General features: G+C 34.3%; 1 protein-coding gene across 2 annotated transcripts in view; it reads right to left on the bottom strand.

The window, feature by feature from the left end:
• Window positions 1-3,806: 3,806 nt before the first annotated feature.
• LOC120314609 (cytosolic phospholipase A2 gamma-like) overlaps window positions 3,807-20,982 on the bottom strand; it is a 33,253-nt gene continuing 16,077 nt past the window's right edge. For both annotated transcript variants that reach the window (XM_039357870.1, XM_039357872.1), the window contains 9 exons: window positions 20,763-20,903; window positions 20,384-20,437; window positions 19,511-19,570; window positions 16,783-16,908; window positions 15,560-15,685; window positions 14,652-14,759; window positions 7,082-7,236; window positions 6,444-6,612; window positions 3,807-5,145 (listed from right to left, as the gene is read on the bottom strand). In XM_039357870.1, the coding sequence (XP_039213804.1) occupies window positions 4,988-5,145; window positions 6,444-6,612; window positions 7,082-7,236; window positions 14,652-14,759; window positions 15,560-15,685; window positions 16,783-16,908; window positions 19,511-19,570; window positions 20,384-20,437; window positions 20,763-20,903 (1,097 nt within the window). In that variant the 3' untranslated portion in view covers window positions 3,807-4,987. The remainder of the gene's footprint in view (window positions 5,146-6,443; window positions 6,613-7,081; window positions 7,237-14,651; window positions 14,760-15,559; window positions 15,686-16,782; window positions 16,909-19,510; window positions 19,571-20,383; window positions 20,438-20,762; window positions 20,904-20,982) is intronic.

Below are 20,982 nucleotides of genomic sequence, written 5' to 3'. Positions count from 1 at the left end.
TATGGAGAGTACTAATGAAATAGATCCTTCCAACTGCACCCCCCATCCTATGAGAACTAATCCTACCATTACCCCCACAATCCTGCCAGAACCAATGAAGCTTCTTGGATAAGAAGCAAAATGTCTTCCTCTTCTTCCTGAGGGAAAGAATAGTCCAGTTACCTTTTGAAAAAGCACTTTTGAGACAACTATGATCTAGATGATTAAGAATCTTATCAGGTAAACAGAACAGAAGTTAAGACACTAGAATAATAAAAGAACAAAAATAAAAAGAACACAACAACACTACAACAATATGATTACCCAAAAAGAAAGATGAAAAAGTAGAGAGCAGAGAACAAGGAAGGGGAGACTGCATCAACCCAGTAGCCACCTCTAGCATGACTCTTCCATTTGGACTTCAGACCAACTGGCAGAACCAGGTCTTTAGACTCTTGTGGAAGGATCGGAGGGTGGGAGAAGATCTTACTTTAGAGGTGAGATGTTCCAAAGGGAGAAACTGCAACAGAAAATGCTCTTCTTCTGGATCCTGACAGACAGAGTTCTTTGACTGGTGGGATCTACTCATGCTGGCAGAGAGTAGACCTTCTCTGCCAGCATGAGTAAGACAGGCTTGTCCTAGTAGAATGAGACAGTTCATCAAGTAGCTTCAACCTATGCCATTAAGGGCTTTGAAATGATAATTAAAAACTTGAATTGCACCCAGAAATAGACATAGCTAGTGAAGTTCTTGGAGCAGAGGTATAATATGGGCCATCCTAGTGATCCCAAAGATTGGTCTCACTGTCATACTTTTCATCAGCTGAAGCATCCAAAAGAATTTCAAGGGTAGTTTCAAAATACTATATTACAAAAATGAATATAATACTTTTTTATTTTTAAAAATAAAAGATCAACTCTCCATCTGTCTGACTAGGAAAGGATAATTCCTTTAACTGAATAATAAAGAAAGCATTCTGCTATACCTATGAAGATTTATGTCCATATCTATTAGTAATTCTTATATTAACCTGACAAAAGAAACAAAAATACACAAGTCTCCAAAAAGAGAAATCCATTTCCAGTATCAGTAGAATTCATCTCAAGGATATTCCTTTTTCATGAAGGAAAAACTTGTGAAAGAAAGAGAGAGGGGGGGGAGGGAGGGAGGGGGGGAGGAAGAAGAAAGATTTCAAGCCAATAAAGAAGAAGTGGGAGGTAAATTTGTAATGGCAATGGAGAATATAACGAATGATTATTAAAGTTTTAAGGTGTGTCCACTATGTGCTTGCATGCACAAGGAGCACTCCCCTTTGAAAAGAAATACAAATAAATTACCATTGTTTTCTCTTGGAAGTTTTGGCTTGTGATTTTTATTTCAACTAGACAATGAATCCCATAACATCTTTACCAAGTTAAGAATATACAGCTCATTTATGAAATTCTGTCAGTTGCCCTAACCCTAACCCTTACCCTAACCTAGTCTGTCATGCAAAAATAATCATTATTTGAGAAATTCCAGGCTATCCAGACAGTCCAACATGTGTTTATTTAGCATGTTTCCCCGAAAATAAGACCTAGTCTTATTTTTATTATTATTATTTGCCTCTAAAAGAGACACCAAGTCTTATTTTCGGGGAGTGTCTTTTCCACTCACCTAGTATACTAACAGCCCTGCCCAGCCAGACCACTTCTTCTGCAGCTCAAGGAAATGCCTCTGCAGCTGAGAATGGAGCTCTGGCCTACATTTTGCTGTCAGAGGCCTTTCCGGAAGACCTCTCCAGCCAAGAACCGAGCTATGGATTCAATCTGTAGCTTGATTCCCAGATGCAGAGGCCTTCTGGAAAGGCCATTAACAGCAAAATGCAGGCCGGGGGATGCCACAGAAGAAGTGGGCCACCAAGGAGAGGCAGGTTGCAATGGTAAGTGGGTATGGGGCATGTGGGACAGCTCCACCCCCCACCCCTGCCCTAGCTTGATTTTTAGGCATGCGCCTCACCCCAAAACTAGGACTTATTTTTGGGGTAGGGCTTATATTAGGCCCACCCCCAATAATCAAGCTAGGGCTTATTTTTAGGATAGACTTTACATATGTATAGGAACATTTGTAACATCATATCTTACCCCTGCTTGAACAGTAGCATGGAAGAATATACAATTTTTGCATGTTATTTTGTTCAGATTTCAAACTCTTTGTTTTTATTTTTTTTTAATTTTTTTTAAATAAATCTTTGGAAAAAAGATAAATCTGAGCCAAAGTGATTAAATTTAGAAATACTGATTTATCAATACTATCAAATGTTTAGTGACTTACTAATTCAAGAAAACAAGCAACAGTTTGCTTTCAATACATCAGTACAGTGTGATTACAGCTGAAGAAGGGAAAAAATTCTTCCTTATCCCCTTTTCCTTTTCTTTTGTTGTTAAAACTCATCTAATCTGATTGAGCAGAACACGGCAACAACTACAAAATTCAGCATTCCTTGAAACTGCAGATTCCTCCTGTGACTAGTGAAAATGCAACTTCTTGAAAAAAATAGTTTAAAATCTGGCATTTTTAACTTGATGAAGAGAATCCAATTTTTAGTGAAGATCTTCGGGGCTTAAATTGTATATAAGTTGTGTATAAATTGGGTTTTGGCAAGTCATCAGCTCTACATAGCAAAGCAATTCATATAAAAAAACCTCCAATCCTTGCTGCCATTCTGTTTGTGAAAGAAGTTTTACTTAGACAATAAGGCATTTGATTGTTCATTGATTTGTTCCATATGTTGTTCAGTACAACCCATTTCCTCTTTCAAACTTAAAAAAATGTGTTTGTCCTCTTTTCAATACTACACTTTCTTTAGCAGTTTAAATTTCACCACTTAGGTCTTTGTCTAAGTCAATCAGATGTTGGGAATAAACTGTAGAGCATGGCAAAATATTGTAATACATCATCTTTAAAAAAAAATTGGCTTCATTTTATGAATGATGCACTGCTCCTATTAGCTTCCTTGGATATTTTTATTTGCACTAGACTGGGATCTTTATGTCCTCAACCTTATTATTTTTTCTTTGAATCTTGAACTAATTTATTTTTAGCTCAGCTACAGAATGCATAGAATAATCAAGAAGACAGTGTTCTAATAGTCCTGCCAGGTCATCTGAATGATTAGTTTCTCATGATGAGAATTCTTGCTTCTCTCTCCCCCCCTTCCCCACATGCTTTCTCTGTTCCTGTTAAGTCTCTATGGTGGTGCCTTGGTATAATTTCACTAAATGAGGAATGGGATGACAATTTTATAGTTTCCTTTCACTGAGTCCAGTTGCCATGAAAACAAATTCTGAATGAGTAAAGACAAAAAAAAATGGAATGTGAGGAAGCACTAGCTGGATGCCCATTTTTGCATTTCCATATTTGTTGGTTTGAGTGTGGATAATTCATCCCATGATCTTTTTGTTTTGAAAGCAATGACAGAAAGAACAATTGGAAATTGTTTTTTTCTGAAAATTGTTCAAACTGGTGCCTGCAGGTTTACGGAATGGAAATTATAGTTATGAAGAAGTCACATTTATTTTTCCCTGTTATCTGAATTCAGACAATTGGATGCTGTTTATATCCGTGCATGTATGTATGTGTGTATGTATATAAATATGGAAGTACCTTGGGTTGAAAAAAGACACACTGTTGTGCAGTTTATCTGTGTACATGGAAGCACAGAATCTACCACAATAGGGACACTGGAAGTAGACTTCTATGTCGGTTGCATTTAAAATGTACAACTTAACAGATTTATATTTTATGGGGAGCTTGGCTAGACAAAAAAGTCTCTATATCACAGATATTTATCATGAATATATGGAGTTTAATGAGAAAGTTGACAGAGGTGGATGACCATCCTGTTTCCTTTTCTTATCTATACCATATCGATTTTAAATTGGATTAACATATTAAGCTAAATATAATCTCTTTGCTTCCACTTTATTTTCCATTTAAATCCATTCCTTGTTTTGATAAGCTTTGTAGCAGAGAATAATTGTAGCATCCAATAAAACTTTACTCCGCAAGTCATGGTCAAACAAACTATGGTTAAGAATCATGTTAATAAAATACTCTATAGGGGAACATAAGCTTATACTGTACCTTTAAGAAATGTAATCAAATATAGCTTTGTCTTTGTTTTTCTGCCACTCTTACTCTGCAACAAATTTCTTGCTCACACACATCTTACAGATTAATATGAACATAATTATTATTGTAAGAGAAATTAGGTGCATACTTCTTTAAACAATATTCAACCATTATTCATGAGAATTGTAAATACACAAAAAGGAAAAGAATTATGGTGCTGAATATATTGTAATTTCATAAACAAATGAATTAAAATAAATTCTCCATCATTTTCAGGGATATAGAAATTAGAAAATTTCCTCTAATTGCTGTGTGTAGAAAAAAATATTTTGTGCCTCTTTCCCAAATGAAGGATAATTTTTTGCATTTAAATATGAATAAATTGAAAATACATATAACGTGAAAAATGGTTATATACTTTTTAAACTAGAAAATATAGCAGTATGTCATAAAGAGTCATAAAAGTTGTATCTCCAAGTTATTTTTTTACTCCTAATCACTGCCCCTTGCAATTGTTTTGTCATTATTAGTTAGAAATGGCTAGCTAGATTCATATCTAAGATAAGATTAGAATTACAGTCTCCTGGTTTCTAGTCTGATGTCTTAACGACTACCCAAACTAGATAGCACTCTCTCTTTAATTTTTCCTATTATTTACTTTTTCTCTGGATATTCTGAATTTAATGGGTACTACACATTTACTTTCTATAATGTTAGCAGCAATCACAGATCTCATGTGACCCCAAACTTAACAGATATTAATTAACTCTCTTTTAGAGGAGAAAGGAAAACTGCATAACCCTTCTTGGATACTAATAATTAATGTTTTTTGTTGGAGAACAAGCTTTCATCAATCAATATATCATTAGAATGGGAAACATTTGTTTCAGCAGTTTATGAAAGAGAGCCTACAATGTGCTTGATTTCCTCCAGAATCTTTTGCTGAACATTTGCTACATTCTTTTTTGCTGCTATAAGCAACTTATCAATCTCTTCAACAGAATAGCTCAACTTGAAAGTGGAGAATTGTTCTCTGTATTCAGCAATTTTACCTAAAAATGAGACAAAATTTAAATTTTAAAAAATTGAACTAAGAAGCACAGAGTATACAGATTATCTGAATTCTAGAAGAAAATGATATTTTACTAAGGAATTATTACAGAGTAGCAAAAGAGAGAATGTTGGCCATTATCAGGTTCTAATCATCTTTAATCTTCCTTGGATAAAGTAAATGTTGTTTGAAAGGTATAAAATAAAATAAAAATAATTAGTGACAACAGTAGCAATTAGGGTGGTGCTACTCTTCAATGGGGCACAACATTTCAGCAGTGGCCTGACAAATCATCCCCTTTAAGATGCTTACTGAAGCAATATGGTCCCCTCATATCTAAGAGTAAGAAAGTATGCTCATTTACTTTGCTTATTTTTGGACTTCCACATGCCCTAATATGTAGAAAAGCTTTCCAATCAGGTACCAAAAAATGCTAAGAGATTTTTATACAGGAGTGTTCAGAGGCTTCTTCAATCCTGACATATCTCCCAGGTAAACCAGACAGGAAACATGACAAGATGAATTAATTCTGTCTTATTGCAAGACTACATTAATAGAATCTTGCAAGTCTGAAGCATAAACTTCCCACCTCCACTGTTAACTACTTGATCCATTAAGGCAAGTCTTCCCGGAATCTTGCCTCTTTCTCTTGCCTTTTTTGTCCGTTTGCTTCCTAGGCAGCGTCTCCTTTTTTCTTTCCCAAGGTAATTTATAGATTACAAGCATATTTAATTACTGGTCATGACTTCCAGCTGATCTACATAGTTTGTTTTTAAAAAATAATAATTTATCTCTTTATCTTAAAGAGAAAAATCATGTGACGAGGCATTTGACAGAAACCTAGCAAACTCTACAACTAATCAGATTTAAAGTGGACTATTTTATAAGGCTATGAGGATTCCAGAGCTAGGAACATTCATATTTCAAAAGGTCCTTACCCAGATTTTGACCACTACCAATACAACAAAATATTTGACATTATAAAATCCTGTTTTGACTTTCTAATCTTCTCTCTATCGTTCCAATTTTAGTATATGTGCTGCGGAAGCGAGCAGCACATTTTGACTTTTTAAAGAGGGTTTAATTATGTGAAATTTTTAATAGAAAAACATAGGAAGTAAAAGAAAGAAATTATACATATTAGAGATGAAAATATGCCAAAACAATATACACAAGAATTAGAGAGAAATGGTTTTAGTTTAAACATAAAGAGGATTCAGCAAATGTAACATATTCAATATTGTTTGCCCCCAATATTTTTTTCACATTTTTCTCAAATGATTCTCATATCCAGGTTACCTGGACAGTTGATTTTGTTGAATAATGGGCAGTGTATAATAGTTGGGGTGTGATCTCCTCTGAAGATGTAGCAATCTGATGGACTATCTAGATCTTGTAACTCATTCTCATCTATTTTTGGAAATGGAATTGCATGTGCTTCACAATATTCAGCAGCTTTTTTAATTGTCTAACCAAAGAGGAAAAGAAAAGTTTAATATAAAGAAATAGTTGCTGGCTAATTAGAATGAATATTTATAGTTATTTCTTGTGTTGCATTTAAAGCTTAGGTTCCCTAAGAATTCAACCCTGGAAAGAGGAAAACAATTTATCATGTTTCCCTTCAACATTTGTATAATAATGCCAAAATTTTATGGGAACTAAGGAATACCAAAATATGAAGAAATTGTTCTGAAGGTTTTCCCATAGAAATAAATAATTTTATGAAAAGAAATTATCAAGAGGTTGATACAGCACTGCTAAGGAAATCTCAGGATGAGATTTTATAGAATAACATTCTAATTCTCTCCTATCAATATTACTTTTCAAATATAATTTTAAAAACAAATAAGTTATGTCTTCCTGAATAATGGAAGAGATATTATCCTTCACCTAAATTCTATGCATGTAAAATGGCTTCTTTATTTTAAATGAATTACCAGAAAAGGATCTCCAGCACTGAAGTCAAAAGACAGAATCAACTTCACCTGCCTCTCAGGACGCAGAACTGATGGATATGCTGTATTTATAGTGAGACCAGCATCAATCAAAGATAAGATGGGATTGCTTGTGAGTTCAGGAAATTCAATATCAGCTAATCATATGAAATGAAACAGAATGTCAGTGTTCCAAACAGTGCAAATTTTCCTATGAAAGGTGTTGAATGAAGATGGGTGTTTTTATTGCTGATGTTTTTATGCTCACAGTACAATATATAATAAAAGGATTACAGAAATCTTTATACTGCAATTGTGTTGGTCCTTGCATCTCCTGAGATATAAAGAAATTATAAATCTATTCTCTACAGCCTATAACAGTGATGGCGAACCTTTTAGAGACTGAGTGCCCCAAAACCATCCCAGCCTGTCCCTGCTCCACCCCGCTCTGCCCTGCCCTGCCCTGCCCCCACCCCACCCTGTTCTGTCCCCACCCACCTACCCACAGGGCCACTCACTGACTCCACGGCCTGCCACAGATTGCCCAGGTGGCCCAGCAGTGCCATGGCATCCCTGCCCTCTGCCCGCACCCACAGCATCAACTGCGCATGGCGGGGCATAAGAGTGGAGTCTTGTCCCTGCTGCCTGGCTGCCATATCATTGGCTATGCTGCTCCACATGGGCCATGCTCGGGGTGACTCTCCTCTAAAGGGGCTGCTGATGAGAAGGGGGCCATGGGGGGAGGTGGGGCTGGGGCAATGCATGTGTGCCCACAGAGAAGGCTCTGAGTGCCGCCTCTGGCATGCATGCCATAGGTTTGCCAACACTGGCTTATAATATATGAAATACAGCCAGTAAATCATCTGTTTTCTCCCAAATTTGAAATCAAAGCAGACGTGAATGACATGGATCAAATCATTTTGAATATTTTGATGCTTTGCATGTTTGCATCGTCTTTGCCTACAAAGAACAACAAGTCTTGGACTTCCGGTGGATTTGCACTGGCGATGGTGGCTACTTTGTAGCTGTCTTCCTGAGAAAGTGTTAGAACCGCTAAGAACAGCAGGCATCAGCTGTTCTGCGGTTCAAAACCTCCTTCCTGGGCAAAGGGAGGGAGGGGGGTATCATCTGAATAGTGGTAAAGCCTCTGAAACCCCCCGAGGAACTTTTTTGGGGGGGTGAAAAGAGTGCTCCCACAGAGTTCAGATTGTCTCCGCTTCTCAGCTGTCTTTGTCTCCAGGGACAAAGCAAGACGCCGCTCCCACCTTCATGATTATAGAGACCTGGTGAGTTATTTTAAAAGCAGACAGAGCTGAATAAAGGATTTTATTTTTCTTGATTTTATTTGGACTTTTAGTTTAAAGATTTATTTTTATTCCCTTTTTTTTTCTTTTGCTGAAAGGGAAAGTAAAATGGCAATTGGCAGGGTTTTTTTTTTTAAGTGACTGGAATGGAATGGAATGGATTGGATTACTTATAATGATCTTTTGAAAGTGGATTTGGGCTTTAAGAGGATTATTTTCCCTTTTTGTTTAACTTTTTGTTTTACTTTTTTAAGGGATTTTTTTGTATCTTTTGTATTTTTTTCTTAAGAAGGAGGAAAGGAGAAATAAATTTTTGAAAATGGCTTCAAAGCATCAAGCAACTTCTACAATACCGAAGGTGGCTTCTTCTCCTGCAATATTACCAGCACAACAACCTAAACTTATACCACCATCTTCTCCCCCTCTGCAACCAATAACGGTAAAAGATATGCAAGACATAATGGGAAATGCTATATCTCAAATCAGAGGTGAAATGAAAGAGCTTTTAGTGGAGAATAATAGCATTTTGAGGCAAGATATAGTTTTGGCTTTAAAAGGACTTACTTCTGTGGTTGAAAAACTGGATTCTCGAGTTGAAGAAGTTGAAGACAAGGTGGAGGTTTTGGAGGAAAAGTTTGAAGGAATGGAAAAAAAGGTGGAAATTTCACAAGATGAAATTGTTATGTCCCAATATAGAGAGATGGAGTTTGCTTTAAGAATCAGGGGCTTGAGAGAGGATATGCAACAAGACCTGAGAGAGATGGTAGTGAATGATTTTGCTGTGATCTTGGACAGAGAAAAAGAGGAAATATCTAGAGAAATTGAAAAAATATTTAGAGTTAATTCCTGGGTTGCAAAGCAAAGAAACCTGCCAAGAGATGTGGTAATTTACTTTGGGAAAAGATCCCTGCGTAATGAAATTATACAAGCTTTTTATAATAAGAAGTTTCAGATTGCTGCACAAGATGTTATAATTTTAAAGGAGATCCCATCTAAAATTTTAAGAAGAAGAAAAGAGTTTGCTTTTCTGGCAGACGAACTTAAAAAAAGGCAAATGCCATTCAGATGGGATATTCCAATTGGAATAGTGGTGAGCTTTGTGGGGACACGTTATAGACTTAATACTGTTTTTAAAGCAAAGGAGTTTTATACTTCGGTCCTGGGAGCATGCTCATCACCACCTATAATGTTTAAAGTCTTGGACGGGAAGGAGGTTGAGCAGCAGTCTGAAGAAGCTGTGTTGATGAAAGCTGGAAAATCACAGGCTGAGTGGTTTCAACAAGCTGAGATGAAAGAGCAAAGAATGACTCGGGCAGTGCATAGACGTAAGGAAAAGGAACAACAGAAGAAAGATGTCAAAGAAGTTTTACAAGAATCTGCTTCTGAGCCTGTGGGAGGAGCAAGACCTAAGAGATCTTCGGTACAATCTTCAATGGCAGATCTTCAAGCAGTCTTCTCCAGGCTTTTGGATGAGGGAGATAGTAAAGCTCCTGACATGGAATGCTAATGGCCTTAATTCCCCTCAAAAGAGAAAGAAAATATTTCACTATTTGAAGCAGCATAATAATGATATTATTTGTTTGCAGGAAACGCATATCATCTCTAAGGATCAAAAATATTTAGTTAATGCTCGATTGGGATCTCACTTTGTATCTTCTGCTCTTGGGAAGAAAGGGGGTGTAGTTATTTATGTTAAGCAAAATTTATCAGCTTGTTTAGTAGATTCTGATCTTCAAGGGAGATATGTTATGATTTAAGTGGGACTGTATGGTAAGAAAATACTTATAGTAGATTTGTATGCACCAAATCAACAACAGGAACAATTTTATAGGTTGTTGCATCAAAAATTGATTTTATTGGATTACAGATCTGTTATATTGATGGGAGATTGGAATGGAGTTTTAGATACATGTAGAGACAAAAAAGGACTTTCTACTTCTTTTAAACAGGCTAAATTACCTAAGGCTTTTTTTGATTTGAAAGAGGAGTGGGAGTTGCGAGACTATTGGTGAGAACACAATCTGGAAGAGAGAGACTTCACTTTCTTTTCGGATAGACATCAGTCTTTTTCAAGAATTGACTTTTTTTTATTACAACGGATTTATACTTTAGAGTAAAGAATGTAAATATATTCCCAAGGACATTGACAGATCACAGTCCAGTATGAATGGAATTGGCTTCTGAAAAAGAGGAGAGAAGATCTTGGAGGTTGAATGAAAATTTGTTTAGGCAAGAAATGAATGTTCAGAAACTTAAAGAGCATTTAAAGGAATATTTTGTTTTAAACATGCATAAGGGTACTTCAATGTCAATGGTACGGGATGCAGGTAAAGCTTATATGCGTGGGGTTTTGATGCAAATGAATAAGATTTATAGACAGAAACAGGTGCAGAAACGTAAGGAGTTGGAAGATGAGATTAAATTAAAAGAAAAAGTTTTAATTTTGAATCCTACAGATGAGAAGACTAAGGAATCTATAAAACTGCTTAAATCGCAATTTAATATGTTAATGGCAGATCAGACTGCAACTAACTTATTATACATGAAACATATCACATTTTGTAATGCTAATAAACCAGGGAGATGGCTGGCTTATCAATTGAGAAAGAAACAGAAGTTGAGAATTATAGACAAAATAAATTATAAAGGTAAATTGGTATTTCAGAAGGACTTGATTAAGAAATCTTTTTTAGATTATTATAAAAAATTATACATGGGTAGAGAAGTACAGGCTTTAGATATAGATAAATATTTACAAGATGCTCATTTTCCTAAACTAACAGAAGATCAGAAACAAGAAATCAATGGAGTAATTACCACAGAGGAAATTGTGACAGCAATTAAAGAATTAAAGCTAGGTAAGGCACCTGGTACTGATGGATTCACATCAATTTATTACAAGACTTTGATAGATGAGCTGATAGAACCTTTAAGGAAACTTTTTAATAATATATTACAGGGTTTAGAGACTCCCTTGTCTTGGGGTAGAGCTTTTATATCTTTGATTCCAAAAGAAGACCAAGATCTTACGTTACCAAAGAATTATAGACCTATATCTCTCTTGAATGTAGATTATAAGATTTTTTTCGAAAATTTTAGCTAATAGATTTATGGTTGTGTTGAACCAATTAATACATATGGACCAAACTGGTTTTATAACTGGAAGGTATATGAGAAATAATGTCAGAAAATTATTAATTTAATAGAATATTTGGATAAGAATAATCAAATTTCTGCAGGATTGATATTTTTAGATGCTGAAAAAGCTTTTCATCAATTAAATTGGCAATTTATGCTAAGACTGGTTGAGGAAATGAATTTTGGAGATAAAATTTTACAGGCCCTTCAAGCTATTTATCAAAAACAAACGGCACAACTTATAGTTAATGGAGGTTTATCAGAGGTATTCCCAATTGAAAAGGGGACTAGACAGGGTTGTCCATTGTCTCCACTGCTGTTTGTGTTAACCTTGGAAATTTTATTGATTAAAATTCGGGAATCATCGAAGATAAAAGGAATAGAAATTAATAAAAAAGAATATAAATTAAGGGCCTTTGCAGATGATCTAGTTGTTACATTATCTCAACCAACTTATTCTGTAATGGAGTTGCTACAATTGATAAATCAATACGGACAAGTTTCAGGTTTTAAAATTAATAATAACAAGACTAAAATATTGCCTAAGAACATGACCAACTTGGATAAGGAGACCTTGGTTAGATTGACAGGTTTTGAGGTTATTAATAAAGTAAAATATTTGGGTGTTATTCTATCTGCTTTCAATTCAAAACTATAAAAATAATTATGAAACGCTGTGGGTTAGAATACAAAAGGATTTGGACAACTGGAAAAAACTGCAATTGTCCCTTTTGGGGAGAATAGCAGCGATTAAAATGAATGTTCTGCCAAAATTTCTCTTTTTATTTCAAATGATACCTATTTTAAAGAAAGAAGTAAATTTAGATAAGTGGCAGAAAGGTATCAATAAATTTATTTGGGCAGGGAAAAAACCAAGAGTAAAACTTAAAATTTTACAAGATATACGAGAGAAAGGTGGACTCAAGGTACCGAATTTGAAACTGTATTATGATGTGTGGTCTTAACATCAATTAGTGATTGGGTTAATCTAACAAATGTAGATATACTCCTTTTGGAGGGATGGGATTTACTTTTCGGATGGCATGCCTATTTAATTTATAATAAAAAGGTTGATAGGATTTTTAGATCTCATATCTTAAGAATTTCTTTACTTCGGGTTTGGAAGAAATACTATAGAAGTGATTCAAGAATTCCATTATGGGCTATTCCATGGCATGCAATAGAAGGAATAAGGAGAGGAGTTAAGATGGATATTATTTCTTATACACAATTACTTAAGTGGGATGGTAAAAACTGGCAATTAAAATCTATGGATGAATTAGCACAAGAAAATATTATTTATTCATGGTTTCAGTATAGACAATTATTGGAAAGGTGGAAGATAGATTATAAAGTGGGCTTGCTTAGAGAGGATGAGAATTTGTTAAAATAAATTAGAGATCAAAGTCGAACCCATATTAAAATAATTTATGGTGTCTTGGTGGAATTGGATTCAGAAGCAGAGCTAGTTAAAGATTGTATGGTTAAGTGGGCACAAAATTTTGATGAACCGATTTTATTAGATACATGGGAGATTATTTGGGTGAGGAATGTTAAATTCACGCAAGCCCAAAACTTACGGGAAAATTTTTATAAAATGTTTTATAGATGGCACCTTGATCCACAAAAATTGTCTCGGATGTATCCAAACCTGCAGCCTAAATGTTGGAGATGTGGTTGCTTGGATGCTACTTATTATCATATCTGGTGGTCATGTAAAAGTATAAAAGCTTTTTGGATTAAGATATGGTGGAATATTCAAAGAATTTTTAAAAGAAGGATAAAATTTACTCCACAATTGTTTTTGTTGGGTATTGTTTCTGATTGGGATGATAAAGAGATTATTTTAATGTTAAATTTAATTACTGCGGCTAGGTTGTTAATAGGGCAATATTGGAAGAAGGAATTTTTGCCTACTTTGCAAGAATGGTTTTTTAAAGTTTCTTATTTAGCGGAAATGGCAAAAATTTCGGCTTTCTTGAAAGATCAATCGCAAGAGAAGTATTTATTGGTGTGGAGAAGATGGATAAATTTTATACAATATAAGTACGATATAAGATAATATTATCTAGCTTTTGAATAATTTATATAAGTTTAAGATATTATTTAGAAGTGTAATCGTTATTATTCTTTAATTTTTTATTTTTTTTATTTTTTTTTCTCTTTTTTTTCCTCTTTTTGTTTTTTTATATATAATGGAGTTAAAGTACTTTATAATTTGTTTACTGAGTGTAATTATATTTGCTTAAGGTTTATTTGGGTTTAAAACTTTTTTTCTTTTAAGATCTAGTTAAGCCTGTATTCAGCTCTGGGAAGAATGGGGGAGGGTTTTTGGGTGGGTTGGGAGGGATTGGGGAAGGGGTTTTTATTGTAAAATTTTAAAAAAATTTAATAAAAAAATAAAAAAAGAACAAGTCTTTTCTATTTTTAAAAAATAATTCCCAGTTCTTTAAAATACAAATGATCTTTCACATTTATCACATATCTCATTCTTTCTAAAAAAAAATCAATCATTATAGACAAGAATAACTCTTTATACACACCGACAAAGCTGTTCAAGTGGCTGTTCAAGTGGCAAGAAACCTGACATCACTAAATATTTTAACTGAAATCTAACAACACTTGAATTGTCTGTCAGTAAGTGACTGGAGAACATATGTATGCAATTGGGAAGTAGACAGAGCACATTCCTGTAGAAGCACTGCTGTGAGTATGGAATGCTTAGAGCATACTCTTGCAGAAGTAGTCGATTAGATAGGAATATTTTTCTGCAAAAGAATTTTGTTTGGCAAGTAAATTGCCTATCAAATAAAAAAGGAGGAGGATCCAAAGAGAAACAGCTATTATATTTTTCATTTCCACTACCTTAAGTAATCCTTCTTGCTTCTCTCTCCTCCCTCTCATGTTACACATATTGTTAGATGACATCCAATGTAAAATTTCCCATACTGAGTATTTTCCAGTTCTTCTATAAGGACACAGGAATAAATGGCAAATGGGAAGAGATTTTAATGATATCCCACCAAGGGGTACTGTATATATACTCTGTTTTTAATGCAAAAGTGCGATAATTTTTCAGTTGTGATCTTACAGTATACAAAATGACTAGTACAATAAGGATAAAAACTTACAACAATGGTACAGGAAATTATTGATAGTTCCCCATGACCAATTCAAAAGGCATAAACATGTCTTTTTCATCATTTTAAAATACATCTTATTGGAGTCATTGGTAACATCTAAAAGGAATAACAGTGAAAGGTAGGAATGAAAAAAATAAAATTGTAAAGAGCTGAAATGCCAGCTATTCCCCATTCATTTTTTTTACCTTTGAAATCTAGATGTTGCTTTATTAAGAAATAAAGAAATGGAACATGAAATATGAAAATATATGGAATATATTTATTATTTTGCTAGCCTCCCACAAAAGCATGCTTAACATCTGTTAGTTATTCCATTGCAAGTGAAATATTTTTATTTCTCCCAGTGACCCAGTGTCAAGCCCTATAGGAGTTCTTATGGAAAATTTTAAAATTAGATGTGTCCAAGATGATTGTTCACTTGAAATTAATTTGCTATGACAATGAAATCTCAGTCTTCTATCAAACCCTTTTAATGGTGTTTTGTTAAAACCCAGCTTTTTCAGAAAGCCTTTAGTGAATAAATTACTAGTGGAAGATCCACACCATTTTTAAGATCACTTACAGTATTTTTCCAATAATTGTAAATTTAAATATGGGTTTTGTACCATGTTTCATTGTTTGCTACCTAGAACCTGAGGTGATTTGTACATCTATTAAAGAAATAACACAAAAACGTTAAAGAAGCCATATCATATCTTTAAGATATCTTTTTCATGTCTACTCTTTCTCAGATGCTATTCTTTTTGCCACTCTGTAAGTTATAAAGTATCCTAATATTCTATCCTACTGATAGATTGTGTAACTTTTTTCTATTTTAAAAAAATCCATTAAATTCTAATCGCCTGAAGAAAGCCAGAGGCTCTGAAGAAGAATGAAGCAACATGACAACCACTTGCCTCCAAAATCAGCATCCAAAGTTTGGAATAATATCATATACTTTTCCTTTTTTCTCTGTTCATCTGCAGAACTCCAGGTCTCATGCATCTCTCTGATCAACTGATAGCTTTTGCTGGAACTATAATCTTTATGGAAATGGAAGAGGAGAACTTTAGTGAATTAAGCAGCAGGAAATAAAATGCTTTTTTTTCAGGCAGCAAACTATATGGTGTAGCAAGTATACAGAGGTAAACCATTTGAACCAATTTACAGTGCATTTCTGTTTATGCCTTCTCAAAAATATACTTTTACATTCAATTGAAGTCAAAGCTAAAGATGCTGTTGGAGCAGCAATTTCCCCACTGATGATATTCGCTTTATTTTTACAAATTTTACACATAAGCTACACATCTTATCCTGTTTTATTTAGTAAGCACATTCCATGCAAGAAGTATCCTAAATTTACATTTGGTTTGGGCTTACAAGGAAGCATTTTAAGATGGCAAGCTAATTCAGTTCATCTAAATCAGCAAGACTCATTTCAATGTTTTAGGATTCAGCAGAATATAATATAATAATAGAAAATAATTACTAATTATTTAAACATTTAAACTTTTATGAGTTTAAAAGAAAACTGGGTCAACTAAAGTTGCAATCAGATTTTTAACAGATAGTAGCAAATTTTATTCAATGGTCTTAGATTGAGATACATTTATTTATTTTGACTCTGAAGATTTATAGACTATTCAATGCTTAAAAATGAGTTTTCTTCTAATGGGTGGTAATTTTGGTTTCTTAGGCCTGAAGTTAATTTTAATTTTCTGGATTACACTGTGGCAATATGAATTAATTGTAAGTCAAATGACGTATGGAATGTTTATATTGCATGGCACTTGCTTTTGAATATTCCTCACCCCCACTCTGGTTTATTGAAATCTTTATTAGAGACCTTGATATGGTCACATTTTCTTAGGGATTAGGTAGATGATGTGAAGTATATAACTCATATTTTCTCAGGGAAATTGTCCTCTTAGAAATCTTTATTGTGCACACTTGTTAAATTGTTGATCCAAAATGGAAAGTATTTGACCTGTCAAGTTGTCTTCCCTTTGGAACACTATTCCCTAAGAGACCCATAAAGCTCCTTCAACAATGATTTTGAAAGATCCTATAAGATTTTATTTGCTTCTGCATTTCCATCCTGCTCCCAACCATTGTTTTATATGGGGTTCATATTACTTACCTTTCAACATATTTTCTAGATGATCAAGTTTATCTAGTTCTTCTTTATCTGTAGATTCCAATAACTGCAGATCCAGGAGTGTCTGATAGCATTCATAGAGTATATTTAATTTCTTAATGTCTGTTTCTTGACAATTGAAAAGATAAGAATAACAGATTAACAGAATAATAGAGTAGTAGAGATGGAAGGGACCTTGGAGGTTCTACTCCAATCCCCTGCTCAAACAGGAGACCCTATACCAGTGGTTCTCAACCTTTCTAATGCCGCGATCCCATAATACAGTTCCCCGTGTTGTGGTGACCCCCAACCACTTATACATCACCGGGTACCAAGGGTGTGGCCAAAGAAAAGGGGAAAAAATGGTGGACAGCCTTGTTTGGCGACCCCCGTGAAATGGTCATTCGACCCCAAATGGGGTCCCGACCCACAGGTTGAGAACCACTGCCCCATACCATTCCAGATAAATGGCTGTCTTCTCAAAAACTTCCATGATGGAGCACCTACAATTTCTAGAGGCAAGCTGTTTCACTGACTAATTGTTCTTACTGACAGGATTTTTTCCCCTTAATTCTAGGTTGGATCTCTCTTTTATAAACTTCCATCCATTATTTCTTATCCTGCCCTTTTGGAGAATAGGTTGATTCCCTCTTCACTGTGACAGCCCCTCAAATATTGGAAGTATTACAAGGTCACCTCTAGTCCTTTCTTCATTAAACTAGATATACCTAGTTCCAGCAACCTTTCATCATATGCTTTAGCTCTCAGCCTCATAATCATCTTTGTTGTTCTTTTCTGCACTCTTTCTAGAATCTCAGCATCTCTTCTGAATCATGGTGACCAAAACTGGATACAGTATCTTACCATTGCAGTATAAAGCACTTTACATGATCCCTCTATTGCTTCAGTCTAGAAATGCATTGGCTTTTTTGCAGTTGCAGCACAAGAAAATAGCAATAAAAATTCTGCCTTGTTCTAGAATCAGATAACATGTTTCTTGGTCAGGCACTTTACTTAAATAACCAAATCTTTCACCTCTTGTGAAAACAGTAATCTTGGATGAAGAACTTTTTTCATATTTTTATTTCATAATTCCTTAACTCCCAACGAGCAATGAAGACATAAATGTCAAGCTATAAATGTCACTTTTTAGTCAAAAATGGCTTTCAATTTTTGTTAAAAACTGAAGGAACAAAAAACTTCAAGGAACATTCCCCTTTTAACAAGAATCCAAATGGGACTGGATATACTTAGTGAGTATACAGAACATTGGGAGTAATATCCTGAATATGGGAGCAATTCACACAGAAATCTTTTGCTGTAATTTAGTTATTTAGGAGAAAATTAGGTAAATAAATAAAACAAAACCGATTAATCCATTAACAGTATAAATTGGTATGTTTATGCTTTGATATCAACAAACTGTGCTTTAGAAAAGTGATCTAAAGTTTTGTATAGATCTGGTAATTTCTTGCTTTTTCTAATAGCACCCTTCTAATTATTAGAGCACTGTCCATTGGGTTATCATATAACATTTCAAAATGGTTAAATATTAATATTAAGCAAGATTAAGTTGAAGAGCATATAGAGTACTTTTACTACGACAGAACACAGAATCTATTACTTTACTTTTACATTGGGGTAGGACAATAAAACAAAAAGAGATGAATGCTAGTATAAAATAAAGACTATTAATCCATTATAGTGATCAGGGAGCATATCAAAATATCACCCTATTAATGAGGACAGTAACAAAAATGTATTTGTCATTCCTTTCAATTTTTAAGACATATATGTTGGATTCATCCTGACAACTCCCAAATTCTGTTTTTCTCAAGGACCTTGGGCCCATATGAGAGACCACTGTTTGTCAAAGTATGATCTGGGAACCCCTGGAGTTAAGCAGTCTGTAAAATGAAAATTAAACATTAAAGAAATAATACATATCAAAATCTCATTTTATAATCTTGAGAAGTGGTACTTGCAGCTACTGCATTAAAGTTAATTTTTAATACAATAAATATTGATAAATTTCATACAGACAAAAGCTCTTTTGTTAACCTCTATAATTTGAAGTTGAAGTTGAAGAAATACTATTCTAAACTAATTAGGGGCTTCTGAAAATCCAGCTAGCCATTGAGCAATTTCAATAAGCTAGAAATTGTTGCTCAGCAACATCTAGAAGACATAGGTTGATCACTCATGTTTCTGTTTAATCTGTGGATTTAGAAAATAATTCTTCATACAGACACATTTTGTATAATAGATAGAAGACTACTAATACATTGATTTATTTCCTCCAGAAACTTAAATGGCACCTATATGATCATCCCCTCATTTTTTCTTCACAAAAACTTTGTAATAGAGAGTTTGGCTAGAGTCAATCATGAACAATTTGGTCATTTGGATAAATTCAACTTGACCACTTCAGACTTAGACATTCACATAAATTAGGCAATAAAGATGTAGGGAGGAAAAGTGAAGGAAAGAGAAGAACTGGTTAGTCTAGTTGTTAAGACACCAGGCTAGAAATCAGGAGACTTTGTTTTTAGTCCTGCTTTAGGCATGAAAGCCAGCTGGTTGACTTTGTGCCAGTCATTCTCTCTCAGCCCATGATATCAGGTGAATTCCTATTGCAACCTATGGATCAACATTTGCTTGATCTGAAAAACAGCAGAAAATGCTAGGGGGAAAAAGTGAAAGAAAGGGACACATTTGCTATAAACCTTACCTGAATCTTTTGAAGTAAGGTCCTCTGATCTCTCATATTTTCCAAAATCTTTTAAAGCATCTTAAAAGATAAATGAATACATTCTTAGCTATAACAGTTCACTTTTTCTAGCACAATATTGCAACATAATTTTCAACAACCAGAAATATGCTTTAGTCAATATGTTGCCAAAATGTTGGGTTTCTCCATAATTGATTCTTTTACCCATAACACTTCCCTGGCATTTATAATAATTAGTGATATATTTATGTAAACCTGGAAATTCTGGTACTGTACATTATACCCAGCACTGAAAATTTGCATCAGAAACAAGGAAATAGGAGCCTAGAATCAACTAAATTTGTCTATTTACTACTAGAAAGGCTTTCAAGACTATTAGAGTTTAGCCTGTTCACTATCGATAACTACAATAATTACAGAAAGAAAGAAGGTGTAAGAACACATCTGGAAAATGCTATTGTTGGGTTTTTATATCTGGAGAATAACAACAGTCAGGTAATAAAACATATACAAGAAAAAAAGAAGCTCAAAGCACACCAAGGCCTCCAGAGTTCAACTCTGAGCTACATATATTCTCTTCTATTGGCAACGTAGAACATATCTTCCATATCTTTGACTTCTTAGGACTGGGGTAAGCACACTTATGCTCTCCAGATATTTTGGAATTCAACATTCATAAGCCTTAGCCATATGATTACAGATAATGGAATTCATAGACTTAAAGATTTGAAAGCTACTATCATAGGTTCTAAGGTTGCGAAGAGACAGTTGGTTCAATATATATAACTCAGCATGTACATGGATTCTTTGTGATCTCCCCTGACTCATGGACTAATTTAATATCACACTATCCAAGCACAAAAAGAGCAATACCTGATATAGTCTTTGAAATCTCTTGCTTGCCTCCAAGGGCACTCCCCCATAAACCTAAAAATAAGAAAAATACCCCCACATTACAATCTAGTGTTTATAAAAGATCCATTTAAAAAAAAACAAAATTATATCATATAACACAGGAAAAAGGAAGGAAATGTAGCCATACCCCATCCTTTCTTTGTACCTCGGATTATTATTAATAGCTCTTGGTTATGTTCTTAAACAACTTATTCCACAGAGCCCTTGATGAAATGATTTGCTTGAACTACATATTTTAAATTTTCAGGAACATGTTCCCTCTCTGCATTTGCATTAAGTAGCTATGCAAATACAAAAATGTTCCTTTGTTTGAAGGACAAAAATTCAGATGACGTACCTTGCAAATAACAAATATTTTTTTCTTTTTTCTCTCTGATTAGCTGCCCATTTTTAAAAATGCTCCCAAAGTATTTGCTGTCTACATAGGCTCCTAATCCAGGAATTCCAACCTCATGAGGAGTAAACTCAAACCAGGTACCTGAAAACATTACAGCAAAAAATGTGAAAATTAGCATTCTAATAAAATCAGTAAAATTAGATTTATTACATTGTCCAGA

Source organism: Crotalus tigris, unplaced genomic scaffold (genome assembly GCF_016545835.1).
Source record: "Crotalus tigris isolate CLP2741 ecotype Arizona unplaced genomic scaffold, ASM1654583v1 scf7180000018954.1625260, whole genome shotgun sequence".
Taxonomy (NCBI): domain Eukaryota; kingdom Metazoa; phylum Chordata; class Lepidosauria; order Squamata; family Viperidae; genus Crotalus; species Crotalus tigris.
Note: the sequence above shows the minus strand (reverse complement) of the source record. Positions and strands in the feature narration are given on the sequence as shown.